At 52.5% G+C, this 16,591-nt stretch overlaps 1 protein-coding gene across 9 annotated transcripts in view; it reads right to left on the reverse strand.

Moving 5' to 3' along the window:
- The window catches only part of LOC148754608 (uncharacterized), a 148,184-nt gene extending 132,049 nt beyond the window's left edge, over nt 1-16,135 (reverse strand). For 3 of the 9 annotated variants that reach the window (XR_016020040.1, XM_088795231.1, XM_088795237.1), the window contains exons 1-2: nt 15,378-16,133; nt 1,202-1,375 (exon numbers count right to left, since the gene is read on the reverse strand). Coding sequence is in view for 7 of the 9 variants with exons in the window: in XM_088795231.1 (XP_088651357.1) it covers nt 1,202-1,375; nt 15,378-15,490 (287 nt within the window). In the remaining 2 variants the exon portion in view is untranslated. Of the gene's footprint in view, nt 1-1,201; nt 1,376-15,377 lie in introns of all 9 variants that reach the window. The other 6 variants (XR_016020042.1, XM_088795234.1, XM_088795232.1 and 3 more) reach the window with 6 other exon arrangements.
- Nucleotides 16,136-16,591: the final 456 nt, after the last annotated feature.

The following is a 16,591-nucleotide window of genomic DNA, read 5'->3' on the forward strand; positions in this document are numbered from 1 at the left end:
TATGGTCCGAACATTCTGGACAAGGCACACGTTGCACAGTGTGCTCCGTTGACCTGGATAGAGTAGGGGAAGTCGGGGGTCAACATGAAAGACAAGGCCCTGCAAAGAGTGTCTGTTCCAGTCACGGGGGGAAAGGCCCACAGGGGCAGTGGCAGGCACAGGTCACAGAGCTCAGACAGGGCAGGTGAGACAAGCGGTGCAGAGGCCCTCCATGTCAAGGAGGGTTTCAACCCCTTCTCTCTCTAGACTCACAGGAGGACAGTGTGCACAGTGAGCCAGCAGTGTCTTTGGGCAGAGGGACGGCGCGAGTTTTGGATCACAGCTTTCTGGAGCCAATCTGGGTTCCGCTGTGGTGCAGGTGACACCCCAGGGGCCTGCTCTCCTTGCGGGGGGTGTAGAAAGTGGCTGACCAGATCGCGGGTCCCAGAGGGGAACCTGAGCAGGCAAGGGGCAAATGACCCTGCAGCCGAGGCTGTGGAGCGGGCCGTCCTGCGCAGGGGCAGGTTGGAAGATGAGGAACATTCAGAGGGGTCAGCAGAGTGAGGTGAGACTGAGTCGGTCAGGGAGCACTGGGTGCTACCAAGAGCTGAGAGTCAGAAATGCAGTTTCACCAGCCCCACATGGGCGCTGTGGGTCAGTTCACCGCTGGGACTGGGAAAGAGGGTCATCCTTCCTCAGAGACCACCTATGACACTGAGCCACAGAGGTGTGTCATGCATCCCCTTCCCCCATCATCACGCGGGCACACAAGCCACACGTACACCTTCCCCATCCTGTAAAGAAGTAGGGGAGTGGGTGGAAATCCAAGAGTGAGCATTTTCACTGAAACTGATTTAGCATTTGTGCACATGGCTCATTGACAAGTTTGCATCTGACAACACTTAGCAAATTAGAAGTAAGAAAGAGTTCCTCTTTCCCGTTACATTGCAGGGACGAAGGGGGGCGCTCCTCACTGAGAGCAAATCAATCAGGAAAAATCAAGGAGCCAAAGTGCCCCTGCAATCTGGGGAGCACGAGTGAATCTGGGATGTGCGCTCATCCTGGGTACCAGCTCCTCCTCTGCCCAGCTTCCAATCAGTCCCTGGGAGAGGAGACTGGGGTCCCGGCATCCGCCTCTCTTTAACCCAGGAGAACAATCAACATCTCATAAACAGAACCCTAAAACACATCACAGAAACAGGAGAGGCCCAGACAGACTCACACAGTGGAGGAGCTGAAGAGGGTTGTCAGTGAGGTGAGCACGTCTCCTGAAGGCCGTCCTTGCCTCCACAGGCGATGCCAGGCTCCTTCCCCTCGGACAAGACAGGCCTTCATCTCAAAGCCTGAGTCCTGGAGCTGGGCTTCAGGAAACGTCTCCAGAGCCAGAAAAGCAATCCTGCAGGAACATGAGGAAAGGCGGTATTTTTATGAGACGTCGTTTTCCTCCTCGTCTTTTCTCCTAAGATACATCACGCCAGTGTCTGCACTAGAGTGGAGACGCCCGGCTGAGAATCGCAGTAGTTGCTGACAGACCCAGAAACATCTCCCAAGACCTCCTGCCCAGCCGGCTGTGTCCTCAGAGAAGCGGTTCTTCGAGGGAGACCCTCCCCGTGTCTCCTAGACCTCGCGGCCCCAGGCACTGGCAGGGCCTTGGTCCTGAGAGAGCGCCAATCAACCCTGCTAGTGAAGGGCAGGTGTCAGGTCCCCACCTCCTGGCAACTGGGGTGCCCCCTGCCCTCGGAGTGTTTCCATCTAGGAGATTAAGTACCATTAAGTACTGGCAACAGCAACAATGAAACCGCAGGAACTGTAGCTAGCAGGTGTGACAGGCTTACTTTAGATGGAGCTGTATGCCTTAGAAAACATTAATGTCCGTATTGTCTCATTCGTTTCTTGTAACTCAGAAAATCATACCCTCTACCCGGCTAATCGTCCATCCACAGAGACGGCGGTGCTCTGAGGCCCTAAGTAGTCCCTCAACTGGAAATCAGGGACTAGTCCCGGAGTCTCGGGGGCTCTCGCGTCTCAACCAGAGGACCTAAAGGGGTCAATCTGGAAGACAGACTGGTTCTCTTCTTGTCACAGCCAAGGCACATCTGATCCCCTTTCCTCACCTTTTGCTGTCTCACATCTGGTCCTATGACCCTTACCATCAAACAGGGGTGAGGAGTTTAGGAAAGACAGGGAGTCCTTCACCAAGACCGTCAGTTCTGATCGTGCCTGGGTTGTGGCCACTTGGCAATGGCAGAAATCTCCGGAGCTTTGCACCCACATCCTCACCGGAGAGCACACCCCCACTCATTTCATGGTGGCCTGCTATCTGCGGCCCTCGGGTAAGATCTGTGTAGACTGCACACTCGGGTCTCTCCCTGCACTTCCAAAATCCCACCTGGACCCTGGGCCCTGCATCCGTTTCGTTGTGATCTGAGCACTAGATGGACATCCCACCTCTGCAGGGTTCAGAATCACCAGGGAGTTCCTTTGCATTGCTCTGTGGTCCAGCCCTCTATTCTCCATGTGCCGGAACACAGAGCACAGCCTCAGGACCACCGGTGATGAGTCTTCCAAGCAGGAAACACCTTGCAGAAGACGTTTTGTCTGACTCTCAAAGCCCTTCACGTGCCCATGTCTCCAGCCCTGCCATGTCGCCAGGAACAAGCCTCTTAGTGTCCGCCTCGCAGGACTGCTGCCTGCTCCCCCAGCGGAACCCCTTTTCACACTGACGCCACCCTTGCTAACAGTGTCCAATCCCTCCCCCTTGCTTTCCCTCTTTTCTGAGTGAACTCAATTGGACTCTCCCCCAGCACCATCTATTGAAGCCTGTTACTTGGAACACATTGTATCTCCCAACCCACAGAAAGCTCTGTGGCCACGGAGGTAAGAACGGGGTGGGAGTGAGGGTGTCGGTCTTCCTGCACACCCAGTGCTGCTGGAAACCACCGCCCCTCCCCCGTCAGCTTGAAGCATCCCCTGTGAGGCTCATCCCAAGTCTCCATGGCTGCGTGATGGAAAGGCGGCTGCGGTTCCCTTTTCCTGGCTACTGTCCTGCTGTGCATGCCCACTGGGTCCCTGGCATGGGCAGGGGGCGCTGTGCAGGGGACAACACCCCTCCCCACTCTCCCTGTCAGCCTGTGATCAGACTTTGGAGGGAAGGGCCCAGGCTGGTGGCCAGGAAACTGAAGCTGGGTCCCTGGGATTCCTGAACAATGGAAAACAACTAGGTGCAATTTACAACGCTGGATGGATTATGGGAGTCTGCCCGCAGCGGGGTTTGTGAATTACCCCTATGATCACCCAAAGGGTGCGTGTGCATGAACACGCACAGACACGCGCAGACGTGTGCACTCACCAGCGCTCCTCCTGGCCTGACTTCCTGACTTGAACTGTGAGCCCACCCACTCCATCTGGCGGGAGCATCTGGGACACAGGGAGGAGGCAGGCAGTGATGGGTCCTGGAGGCAGGACCCAGGACACAGAGAGACAGCAACGGAGTCCTTGTTGTTCTGACGACAACCGCATAACTTTCCTCCAGGACCCACTGGAACATTTGCATTACATTTCCTAAACAGCGTTCTTGAGGTGCAACTCACATATTACAAAATTCGCCCAGTTAAGAGTCCAATGCGGTGACTTTTAGTACATATACAGGTGGAGCAACCACCACCACAATCCAGTTCTAGGACACTTCCATCACCCCAAAGAGATCCGTGTTCCTGTTGGCAGTCAATCCCCATGACCACCTCCAGGCCCGGGAAACCTCTCATCTAACTTCTGTCCCTGTAGATTTGCCCTTTCTGGGCATTTCATGTAAATTGACGGGTGCGTTACATTTTACACCCACTCTCTCCCAACACTTTGTTACTGCGGCTCCCTGCCTGGTCTAGAACTTGACATGCTCCACGTGTCTGAGCATCACTGGATTCCGGCTTCTAGTCTATCTCTTGGGACAATGTGCTGTCTCAGATGTGACCCCACATGTCCTACAGCCCATACTCCGTTGTGGGGACAAAGTCCTTAAGTGGGTTGGGGGTGGGGTAGCCACTGACTCCCTCGGGTATCCCCACCCACCCATTCTCCCTTGTCCCTCCTGGACACCATAGAAAGTCAGCACTCAGGACCGCCCCCAGCAAGCCCCCCAAAGCCACACCAGCCCACGCTGGTCCTCCTCCCCCCTCTCTTCTCCTGGCCACCTCGCCTAACAGGCGGTCCACAACACACTGCCTACCACGTGTACAGGTGTCATTTCTCTCTCCCTGGTTAGAGGCTCACCTCCACAGGACAGGGACTGGCTCTGCAATTCCCTCCCTCTTCCCCACCACAACAGCCGGGGGACCATGCGGGAGGCAGGCAATGGAGACAAGGGAAACCTCAGCTGTGCTAAAGGATTGATTGTCGGTGGCAGGACAGGCCTGGTGTGGCTGCTGGAGGGAGGCCATCACTTTCCGACCTCTGCCAGCCAGCTGGGAATGGTGCCCTCCCTCTGTGTACTGTGCTTTGCACCTCGTAAATTGGGATGGAAATCTCGCTGGATGATGGGACTTGCAGTTGGACCAGAGCCACTCAGTAGGAAAAGCTACATGAACTCGGATCCCAAAGCGGCAGGATTTGGATGCTGAGGTAGCGAGGGCAGCACTGAATGGCCACAGGCCGGGTGGGTGCGATTCCCCTTAATGCACAGCAGTGACAGCCGCAATCAGAAGTGTCTGACTCCCACAGACCGACCTTGGAGACTAGTTAACCGTGATGTTCCTAGGAGCGAAATACATAGCAAGCCCACTAGGTTTTTCTGGGTCTGTGTAAACAAAAAGTTCTAGATCAAATGAGCAAGTCGAATTCAACTCAGGAAACACAGACTCACGGCCCACATTTAATTCCCAGACTTGAGCGACGTTACAGACCTCGAACCCCTTAAATGCAGAGGAGGCCTGGCTCCCTTGAGGAATGATCCTGGGACACTGGTGAAAATTTATGCTGTACATCTTTCTCCTCACCTTCCCGGAAGAGAACTTTTATCATGGGGACTCTACATTGGTGGAAAGGAATTAATCAGGATGAAATCCTAAATGTAGTAAGAAATTTCACACGTTTTTCCATAAGGCAGGTCCCCTTTGCCTCAGGCAGTTATTTCGTGAGCCAGCTCTAAAGATGAATTCCTTGCTGGGAATGCTTGCATTGAACAAACCACTGAGATCCTAAGGTGTGGGCAGGCAGAGCAGGTAAGGGAAGGAGAGGCGGGATGTCAGTCCAGTGTGGCAAACTGGGAGTAACCTGGAAATTGGAACCCTAGTCCGTAGCAGGGAGATTCCCTGACGGAGGAGTCACCCTCTCTGTGATGTGTCCTCCCCCATCTCGCAGCTTCTGGCAGGAATCCTATTGGGAAGGCAGCCAGCTTATATCAGAAATACAGGGCCGTTCCTCAGCTCCATGTTAGGTTATCCCATCAGACAACAAGCCCCTTTCCCTGGGCAAGTGACTTAGACAAAGCAGCAGATGTGATGTGTCCCTAGATGATGGGCTCACGGAGGGGTGTCTTACATCTGCACAGGTCCCAGGGTCCCAGTTCTCTTCACTGAGCCTCCCTGCAGGTCAGCACAGCTCCTGCTGAGGACAAAACAGCCCAGAGCAGCAACATCCAGTTTCAGCACAGAGTCAGGTGGGGCATTTAGGAACTGTGAATTTCAGGTTCCAAAGAAGCCAGAGCCTTTGCTTTGGCAGCAGCAACGCCAAGAGATGTAAGGCCACACAGCACTGTCCCATGTCCAAGGGACAAGCCAGGCTATCTGAAGCCTCGTGTATCTCGTGGGTCTTAGAGCCCACAAGGTCCATGTTCACTCCTTTGTTGGGGAAGCTGCACGCACAAGGGACAGGAGCCAAGAGGAGTGATGAGTGCAGGAGCAGTCCCTGAGCAGGGGGAAGGCAAGGGACCCTGAGCACAGGCGAGGGCTGGATGCAGTCAGGAGCAGGTACGCTCAGGGGCGGCAGGGGATGCCAGGGGAGAAGCACCTCCACTGGGTTTGAGAAGCTCAGGAACCTCCCCCCCATAGCTTCTGTGCTCTCCATGAATTATTAGGAGAGGTCACTGGAATGGAAGCCGGGTACCAGTGAGTAAGGGAGAGGTGTAGGAAGGTGACAGGGAAAGTGAGAAGCAGTGCTCTCCTGGTCATGGATTCAAGATGTACAGCTCAGTAAGGTGTGGGGATTTGTCATCAAACCCCAGGTGCTGAGATACAGGTGGGGATGTGCCCCTTGTTGGAGCACAGCAGGAGAGGATGGAGAGTCCATGTGGCAGGGAGCCAAGCGTGCAGGAGGGGGAGTTTATCCCCCTGGGTAAGCTGGGTAAGGACGGGCCTGGTGCAAGGTGAGGAAGGCTGTGGGGTCCACACTGCAGGTCTCCCAGAGGTTGAAGTCAGTGCAAACACAGGCATTAGCGGGAGCGGGTTGGATGAGCAGGGCAGGGTGTTGAGGTGAGGAGAGAGGGGAATGCTAGAAGGGACGTCAAGGAGGGGCGGGGTTTCCTGTTGTCCAGTTGTCATGCAGGGTGTCATGCGGAATCTCTGGTCCCTCTCCCCACATAAGATCGCAGGATATGGTGAGGCCAAAAAGGAACACCCACAGAGTCATAGATAGGGGAGTCCTACCACTATATTCTCGTTGCTGGTGGGTTACAGATGCAGGAAGCAGGAGCCACGCGATCTGCAACCTGGCATGGGCTTCTCTCTGACAATGAACCCCACTTGCTAACTGCAATCCACGCTCACTAGCTCAGCCACCATCTTCTTGCCCCCATTTCCTGCTAGAGTAGCCAAGGCAGTTATATTAGTGGCCAACGGCTCACAGGTGACAGCTGACGGCCAACTAGCCACAGCTGATGGCCATCCAATCACAGTTGATGGCCCTTTACTACCCGAGTGAGCACCTTTCCACGTGGGGCCAAGAGCCTGGAAACTGCCCTCCTGGCTCTGTCCCCACCCCAGTGCAGGTCCTTGAGCACAGGGATGGTCGGTTGCCCAGGAGAAAATCCCTAAGGAGATTTTCCAGGGTTGATCCAGTCAAGCTCCTGGGCCGTGAGGCCGTGGGGAGGGTTCCCTGGCCTGAGGGCTGAGAGGAGGCAAGTGAGTGTGTCAGCAGTTGTAGGTGTTCACAGGCAGGTGGAGGTAGGGGGAGGGGTGATGGGGGGCAAGGCCTGGGGGGATAGGAGGAAGAGCTGGGGATTGGCCATGTCCCTCACTTGTAAGGGAGGGGCGGGTGGAGCAACTGGGTTACAAGTGACCCAGTCCCTCAACTGAAAGTCTGTCACAGGGACTGGAAGGAAAGTTCCGCCAGATGTGGGCTCCAGACTGACACCAACCTAAGGGGTCCGTGCGCAGGCCCAGAAACCGTCAATTGTACCACAGCTCCAGCCCTATTGGTGCAGGAGTCCTGCGTACAAGCACGTCACACGCTGTTGCTATGGTTTCGAGGGCGGGACTAACGAAGAGGCCAGCTGGTTTTGGTTGTCAGAGGTCTCTTGGGCAGAGGTTTGCTTTATCTGACCTTTATTGGCATGAGGGGTTCACACACCTCCTGTGGTGTTTTTTCAGAAAACTAGAGAAATCGAGGGAGTTTGTGCTAGAAACCTGCACGCTCAGTTTCTCTGGACATTAGATGGCAGTGTGGGACCGTATAAAATTCTCCCTCCCCCGCCCTTCCTATTTGAAAAAAACTGCTCTGAGTTTCCTCCACAATAAATGGCTGCTTCTCTCTAAGTCTCCCTGTGCCAGGCCCAACATTGGGCAAAAGGATCCCTTCAGCAGTATCCCTACTGGAAACCAAGTGTCCTGGCTCCATAGAGTCCTGTCTTTCTGCTGATCGGAATGTCTTATCACCAGCTTTCCTCCGCTTGTTTTCGGTTTTTATCCATGTATTCTCCAGGTACCCTAGTCACTTCAAGCTCCCTGTAGAATATTTGGAGGACTCACAAATTATAACAAAGCAAACTAAACCAGAGTCCCATCACCCCAGGATGACCATTAATTTGGGAAGAATTTCTTTACTGGTTTTCTCTCCTATAAAGGTGCACTGTAAACACTCTGAGATTCATATTGCATTGTGACTTCAGATTTTATTAAACTAGAGCATGAGTTAGCTGTTCTAAACATCATTTGAAAAAGCTTGAAAGTTTTTAATTCAGTTCTCTTCCTGAAAGTATAAGTCGTCAAAAAGAGGGAAAATATTATATTTCATAACCTGTATAGACAGCAAAAGTAACCCAGTTCCTCTCTCAAAGAGCAATAGCATATTGTAACCTTCCTAAGTTCTGCAGCTACATTTTTGCCTGTCTTTTGCTCTGCTTACCTTTGTATTTTCAATGTATGAAATCCATTTGTTTTGTCTGTCCTCTAGCATGATCCAGGCCATGATCAGGGACAGGAGAACAAGAACACACTGCTCCTTCACCCCACTTCTGGACTCAATTCCTGGACCTTGTACATCTCTCTTCCTGCCTCTGAAAAGAATCAGCTGACAATGAAAGGAGTTCATTCTGCAAGAGGAGACACCGTAAAATAATTAAAACAGGCCCCTCTTTCTTCGGTTCAATCCTTGCCTCCTTGAAATTGTTTTTCACGATTCTTCCCTCCTGCACCTTCTTTGGCACCTCCTCTAACCCGGAAAACAGAACAAACAAAAGACGTACAAAAACAGCTGTCAAACAACTTTTCTGAAGGCTGCTGGAATGAGATTTGCAGCAAGGGTCAGAGAAGCAGCAGAACCAATTCCCAGCCTCTCCAACCACACATTATCAGCTGTTACAGAAACTGCAACCTGGGAACAGCAGAGGCATGGACCTCTCTTCTGCTTTCCCTGCACTGGGACCTCTGCTCTCCTTCCCCTCTACATTGGCTTCTCATTGCCTTTGCTATATCCATGTTCCTTCCTGCTACTTTCCCTGTACAGTCTCAGTTCTGCTTCAGCTCAGAGGTGTCCCTGGTCTGAAGGTGACACACATCAGCTGGATGAAGCCTCTAACCTCCATTTGAATCACTTGAACTGGAGTCTTTTCTTCCCAGGTGCTACCACTGATTTGACCCCAATTTCCCAGCAGCAAAAGCATAGAGTTCCACATGGTCACGTGTATGAAGGACAGTCACCACTGGTCAATGGGAAACATTTTCTCAAGGCAACTACCAGGGTTCCCAATAGTGAGACTGCAGAGAAACATGTGCCCGAGTCATCACAGGGCTCAGGTTCTACAGACACGCCTGGCAGGGATCTAATGGCAGTAGTTTTCTCATCTGATAATGGGCATATTTGTACTAACCTACCAGGTAAGGTTTCTCTCATGGATGAGACGGCAGTACATACAGAGGGCTTAGTGCACTGCCTGACACACAGTATATACTCAAAACACCTTCCCACATGACTTTGTAACAGGTAGGAGCACAAGCTCTGGAATCATAACTTCAGGGGGAGTAAAGCCTTTCCCTACATCCTCAAATTTCAAATAATTTCTGTCTATGTCAGAATAACGCAACAAAGGATGCCACTAGTTAGCAAATATGGCAATTATGATTTCCCATTTGGAAAAGATACTTCATGTAAAGCTCGCTAAACTGAAATAAAGGCTCTAATTCGTCTTGGTTTTGCTTTTTGATGATGCTGCAGTGCATGCAGTTATTAACTCAGGGTAATATCTAGTGTATGAAGACGAGATAAAAAATATATTAGCTTTTAAAAGATGTTTCTCTCTCAGATAATCTTTCCATTACAACAAGGCAGGTATAGGTGCTTCACAGTGTTGGGGACCTAAACTCTGGGCCACTTTTCATGTCTGTACGCCTAAGGATGGCCCAGTGTGTTCATGTTTACAATGTCACCCTTCTCCATTCTTCCTTTCGTGTCGGGGGCAGTGGCATCAGCGGGAATATTACGGTATGTAGACCACTGACCTCTACAGAAGAGAAAGCTAACACTTCCTAGAATGAATTCCAACACACACAGGAGAAAAGCGGAGTTTCTGACTGGGAGCAGCGGCCCTCTCACCACCGCTTTCCTGCTTGGGCCTCTGTGTTCAACTGATACCTCAGTGCAAGTCCCCTTCTTAAAGTGGAAGAAACAGCAGCTCAGAAAGCAAAGTGGCTCAGAGAGCTAAAAACGGTAAGGCTGGTAGACCAGGAACCGGAAGGGAGTTCTCCTGAGCCCAGGCCCAGGGGCCACCAGGAGACCGGAGTGGAAGAAAATACTAGGGAAGAACTGGGTGTCCAATAAGCAGGAGCATTTATGGTAAAGAAGTTGTCACGATCAATGTGTTCAAACTATTCGTGGTCAGTGCTGTTAGGGTTAGGGTTAGGGTTAGGGTTAGGGTTAGGGTTAGAAGGAACTTGGGACTTTTTTCTGTTCTGTGAGGCTTGATATAAATGTATGTCCAAGTATTAGCTGGACTTAGTGAGAAAGACCCCTACGTTCAGATCAGGCTGGCTTCATACACAGTGCTGGCAGATGCCTTGTTCCCAATTCCAATAGCCTGGCGGTGTTTGGGCCCCTAAGGTCATGTTCAGTGTATTCTTTATACCCACAGCCCCTCATTACATCACCCAAAGCAAGCATCCCAGGCAGCAGGACAGGGTGACTGCAGTTTGGAACCTCGAGACCAAATCACCATACAGTATGTTCCAGAATCCATGGTCTATGAACCAATCATGCAGCAGGCCAGGGTGCTTCTGAAAAGATAGCTGATGAACCCAGGGAGCAATATTAAAGATGCACCACCTCGACCAACACAATTCTCTGCTACGTCCTGTTCCCTTAAGCCTCACTCAACTTTTTTTGGAATGAAGGAAAGAGGCTTGAAACACGAAGGACTTTCGGTGTATCCTGAGTCTGTCACCAACAATGTAAATGGATCTCAGTCAAGTGACCTAGTACAACTCAGAGAATCTCATTTTAAGAAATGTTAATGACATAGACTCATGCCGACTTGAAAAGGGCCAAATGAAAACAAAAACAAACAACAACAATAAAAACCCCATGTAGAACTGTTGCTATATTATAATCCACGGCTGGGCAAAGACGGATTTTTACACATAGAAAGAAAAGTGTCCTGAAAATCATATTTCGAAAAATTTCCCTATGCTGAGTGAGCCCCCACTCCGCGTTAGGTAGGCTTCCAGGTGCTGGGGATACAGGCGTGCACCAGACAGGCACTGCGCTCCTGCGGTCGCAAAGGGGAACCCGGGTGCTGCCTTTGCATCTTACATGGGTCGCTGTGTCCTCAACTCAACACTCACAAAAGCTTTCTACATTTACAACACCTCAGCGTTACTTTTCTGTACAATGACGTTAAATATGAAAACGACTTTCAACCCTGTAAAACTGACTTTAAACCCGAAGGAGGTAGAGGTTAGGATGCAAAAAGGAAGGTAAGTACAGCTCTTGAAGAAAAATGCTAAGGGGAGTTAGCACAAAACACTAATAATGGCCTAGGCGGGGTGCCGGCACTGTGGTTTGGGTGACCCTTCAGTACATTTATCTGTCGTCCAAAGCTTCTACCCTGACATGAGGGCGTTTCATAACGGAGGAACCTATGGACACAGGCCCAGCCAAGGCCAAACGAGGTGGGGAAAGACAGCGACCAGCGCATTCGGAAAAACAGAACCACAAGTTCCTGAGGAACCCAAGCAGCCCAGGAGAAGAAGAGGTAATTTGGAAGGAACAGGGATTTTTGTCCCCAGGCACAAGCTTTACAAAACAGATCCACGGAAAGGGAGCCCAACAAACAGCAAGGCCCGGGATCGTGCGCAGGCGCAGAAGGAAAACACCGCGATGCGGTGAAGACACTGCCGAGTTTTTTCTAACGAGAAGGGCGGGGGAGCGGGGAGCCGGCGCCTGCGCGGCACAACACTGCCCCCTGCTGCGCACAGAAACTCCGTGCTTCACGGGCAAGTCAAACACCGCTCCGTTTCAGGAGGTTTCCGAGGAGACCTAGGCGGAGGAAGAACAGCGCGCTGACCCCGAAGCCCCGCGGAGCACTGCGACCACCCGAGTGGTGCCGCCGGGCAGCCCTGGACACGGCCCCCGCTCCCGAGGCTGCCCTCGGAATCGCTGCGACAAAGGCCGCGAGTGCACGCCCCTGGGCGGATGCGCATGCGTGGCGGTGCTGCGCCCGGATTGGCCAGTTCTGAGCCTGCGCGCGGGGGCGCCGTGAGGTCGTTGCCGTTCGCCCTGCAGCCTTGTGCCGGAGGTGCCTTCTGCACCCTGTTTGCACTGTGCGCTAGCGTCCCCGCTCTGTGACGTCCACGTCCTGTCGCCCGACTGACACAGCGGTCCCTGCGCCCCTCGTGCGGCGCCTGTACCACTGCCCTAGTCATCCTGCTCCCGCCCGGCCTACTCAGCTTCTGCCTTCGGCTGGCGGGCCTGAGACACCGTCCTCCTCCCCCTCCTCTTCCTCTCAGCCTCACTTTCGGGAACCCTCTGGGCCCAGGGGCCTCGCCCTGGCCTAAGCAGAGCCTCTCTGTCCTCAGACATGCTATGGTCCTCCGGATACCGCATCCCCTGCCCAAGGTACAGCCTGGGGCATCAGGGAATCCACCCCACCTATGTCCCCCCCCCCCACATACACACACACAAATGAACACATGATGTCCCTTTGTAGCCCTCCGTGACTCGTCACCTCAACACCCTGCCATAGGAGTCCAGCTCCCTCACTCTAATGGGTCTGCTCATACAGCCTTCAACTTCTGGGGGTGTCCAGTGTGGACCCCACAGCTTTGGACATCTTCCATCAGGCCCCGTCTTACCCAGCTTACTCAGTACCACAAACTGCCCATCAGGCACCCTCTCTAGCTGTTCTCTCCTGTCCTTACTCTGCTGCTCTGTGTCAATAAGTCCATGTCTCTGTCTGAGACCCTGAGCAGTGATCACAGAACTGGAAACTTGACTGAATTATCTTAAATCCATGATCAGGAAAGCATTACTTCTCACTTTCCATGTCATGCTACCGACACAACTGCCTTATTCACAGGGGACCCACTTCCTTTCCAATGGCCTCAGCGAATAATTCATGGAGAAGACAGAAGTAATGGGGGGGGGACTTCTGAGAGCTGCCCCAAACCAATCCACGTCTTTCTGACCTGGCATCCTCTGCTGCCCGGGAGGATTCCCGCTCCTCACTGCAGCCTGCCATCACCCAGTGTTCAGGATTCCATGCCTTCCAGCTGCTCCGGGAACTTGCTCCTGCACTTACCACACTCCTCTCCTGAACCCTCACCTCCTTCTGCATGCAGCCTTCCCCCAACAGAGGGGTGCTTGGAAACCCATCTCCTTCCCACGTGTCATTCTGCAGCTGCTGGCGCGATAAACGTGTTGATTTTAAAAGCAAAACTATTTCCAGTGCTGGTGATGGCTCCATGTCAAGGAGAGCAATGGCTGGGTACCCCATTTCTTTTTCAGGGCCCATGCCCCCGGCCACTGGAGATACTTTTATTTTCACATTATACTGGAGGGAGGAATTAATTGAGGGAGAGGGGCGGACCTGGACAGTTTTCAATACGGCTGCAGTGTGAGTTAAACCTTTGGAGTTTGCTTTTTACTCTTGAAGGCTTGACAGAAATTACGTACAACAGAAACTGTTCCACCCTACATCATTTTACCTCTTTCTTCATTATGCAGGACTCAGCTCGTACCTAGTTTACTTCATGGTTTCCTGTAGATTGTAGTAGCGTGGTCTGTAGAACTGGCATTGGGGGCAGAATAGTCGACACAGTCATTATAAAGTTTACTCCCTAAAACATGTTAAATCTGGCTTTCTCAGATTTTCCCTCAGTGCATTTCAGACTTTTAAAACTGTAAACATAAAGCAATTAAACGCTTCTATTTCACTATGTGTGCAACACTTTGAACGAGAAGTTTGATTTTAAACTTATATGCGCTATGGAGGTTTTTTAATGAGGGAAATAAATGCCGTCTACAGTGACTGAAAAAAAAACTGTTTCAACTTCTCCTGTTTATCTGCTCAACCCCCTTCAACACAACTTTTGTCCCTACCACTCCACTGCTGCTGGTCTTGTCAAGGCCACAACTAATTTCCATATTTTCTGATCCCACATATGCTTTTGTATGCTCATCTTAGATATGATTTTGTCGCCTTGGCCCATGTGACCATGCTGTTCTTCCTCACTCTACTTCATTTTATATTTCTGACGTGAGGGGTTTAGTGACCACATATGGTCCGAACATTCTGGACAAGGCACACGTTGCACAGTGTGCTCCGTTGACCTGGATAGAGTAGGGGAAGTCGGGGGTCAACATGAAAGACAAGGCCCCGCAAAGAGTGTCTGTTCCAGTCACGGGGGGAAAGGCCCACAGGGGCAGTGGCAGGCACAGGTCACAGAGCTCAGACAGGGCAGGTGAGACAAGCGGTGCAGAGGCCCTCCATGTCAAGGAGGGTTTCAACCCCTTCTCTCTCTAGACTCACAGGAGGACAGTGTGCACAGTGAGCCAGCAGTGTCTTTGGGCAGAGGGACGGCGCGAGTTTTGGATCACAGCTTTCTGGAGCCAATCTGGGTTCCGCTGTGGTGCAGGTGACACCCCAGGGGCCTGCTCTCCTTGCGGGGGGTGTAGAAAGTGGCTGACCAGATCGCGGGTCCCAGAGGGGAACCTGAGCAGGCAAGGGGCAAATGACCCTGCAGCCGAGGCTGTGGAGCGGGCCGTCCTGCGCAGGGGCAGGTTGGAAGATGAGGAACATTCAGAGGGGTCAGCAGAGTGAGGTGAGACTGAGTCGGTCAGGGAGCACTGGGTGCTACCAAGAGCTGAGAGTCAGAAATGCAGTTTCACCAGCCCCACATGGGCGCTGTGGGTCAGTTCACCGCTGGGACTGGGAAAGAGGGTCATCCTTCCTCAGAGACCACCTATGACACTGAGCCACAGAGGTGTGTCATGCATCCCCTTCCCCCATCATCACGCGGGCACACAAGCCACATGTACACCTTCCCCATCCTGTAAAGAAGTAGGGGAGTGGGTGGAAATCCAAGAGTGAGCATTTTCACTGAAACTGATTTAGCATTTGTGCACATGGCTCATTGACAAGTTTGCATCTGACAACACTTAGCAAATTAGAAGTAAGAAAGAGTTCCTCTTTCCCGTTACATTGCAGGGACGAAGGGGGGCGCTCCTCACTGAGAGCAAATCAATCAGGAAAAATCAAGGAGCCAAAGTGCCCCTGCAATCTGGGGAGCACGAGTGAATCTGGGATGTGCGCTCATCCTGGGTACCAGCTCCTCCTCTGCCCAGCTTCCAGTCAGTCCCTGGGAGAGGAGACTGGGGTCCCGGCATCCGCCTCTCTTTAACCCAGGAGAACAATCAACATCTCATAAACAGAACCCTAAAACACATCACAGAAACAGGAGAGGCCCAGACAGACTCACACAGTGGAGGAGCTGAAGAGGGTTGTCAGTGAGGTGAGCACGTCTCCTGAAGGCCGTCCTTGCCTCCACAGGCGATGCCAGGCTCCTTCCCCTCGGACAAGACAGGCCTTCATCTCAAAGCCTGAGTCCTGGAGCTGGGCTTCAGGAAACGTCTCCAGAGCCAGAAAAGCAATCCTGCAGGAACATGAGGAAAGGCGGTATTTTTATGAGACGTCGTTTTCCTCCTCGTCTTTTCTCCTAAGATACATCACGCCAGTGTCTGCACTAGAGTGGAGACGCCCGGCTGAGAATCGCAGTAGTTGCTGACAGACCCAGAAACATCTCCCAAGACCTCCTGCCCAGCCGGCTGTGTCCTCAGAGAAGCGGTTCTTCGAGGGAGACCCTCCCCGTGTCTCCTAGACCTCGCGGCCCCAGGCACTGGCAGGGCCTTGGTCCTGAGAGAGCGCCAATCAACCCTGCTAGTGAAGGGCAGGTGTCAGGTCCCCACCTCCTGGCAACTGGGGTGCCCCCTGCCCTCGGAGTGTTTCCATCTAGGAGATTAAGTACCATTAAGTACTGGCAACAGCAACAATGAAACCGCAGGAACCGTAGCTAGCAGGTGTGACAGGCTTACTTTAGATGGAGCTGTATGCCTTAGAAAACATTAATGTCCGTATTGTCTCATTCGTTTCTTGTAACTCAGAAAATCATACCCTCTACCCGGCTAATCGTCCATCCACAGAGACGGCGGTGCTCTGAGGCCCTAAGTAGTCCCTCAACTGGAAATCAGGGACTAGTCCCGGAGTCTCGGGGGCTCTCGCGTCTCAACCAGAGGACCTAAAGGGGTCAATCCGGAAGACAGACTGGTTCTCTTCTTGTCACAGCCAAGGCACATCTGATCCCCTTTCCTCACCTTTTGCTGTCTCACATCTGGTCCTATGACCCTTACCATCAAACAGGGGTGAGGAGTTTAGGAAAGACAGGGAGTCCTTCACCAAGACCGTCAGTTCTGATCGTGCCTGGGTTGTGGCCACTTGGCAATGGCAGAAATCTCCGGAGCTTTGCACCCACATCCTCACCGGAGAGCACACCCCCACTCATTTCATGGTGGCCTGCTATCTGCGGCCCTCGGGTAAGATCTGTGTAGACTGCACACTCGGGTCTCTCCCTGCACTTCCAAAATCCCACCTGGACCCTGGGCCCTGCATCCGTTTCGTTGTGATCTGAGCACTAGA

This window comes from Rhinolophus sinicus, chromosome 18 (genome assembly GCF_057876585.1).
Source record: "Rhinolophus sinicus isolate RSI-liver-muscle chromosome 18, RSI-T2T, whole genome shotgun sequence".
Taxonomy (NCBI): Eukaryota; Metazoa; Chordata; class Mammalia; order Chiroptera; family Rhinolophidae; genus Rhinolophus; species Rhinolophus sinicus.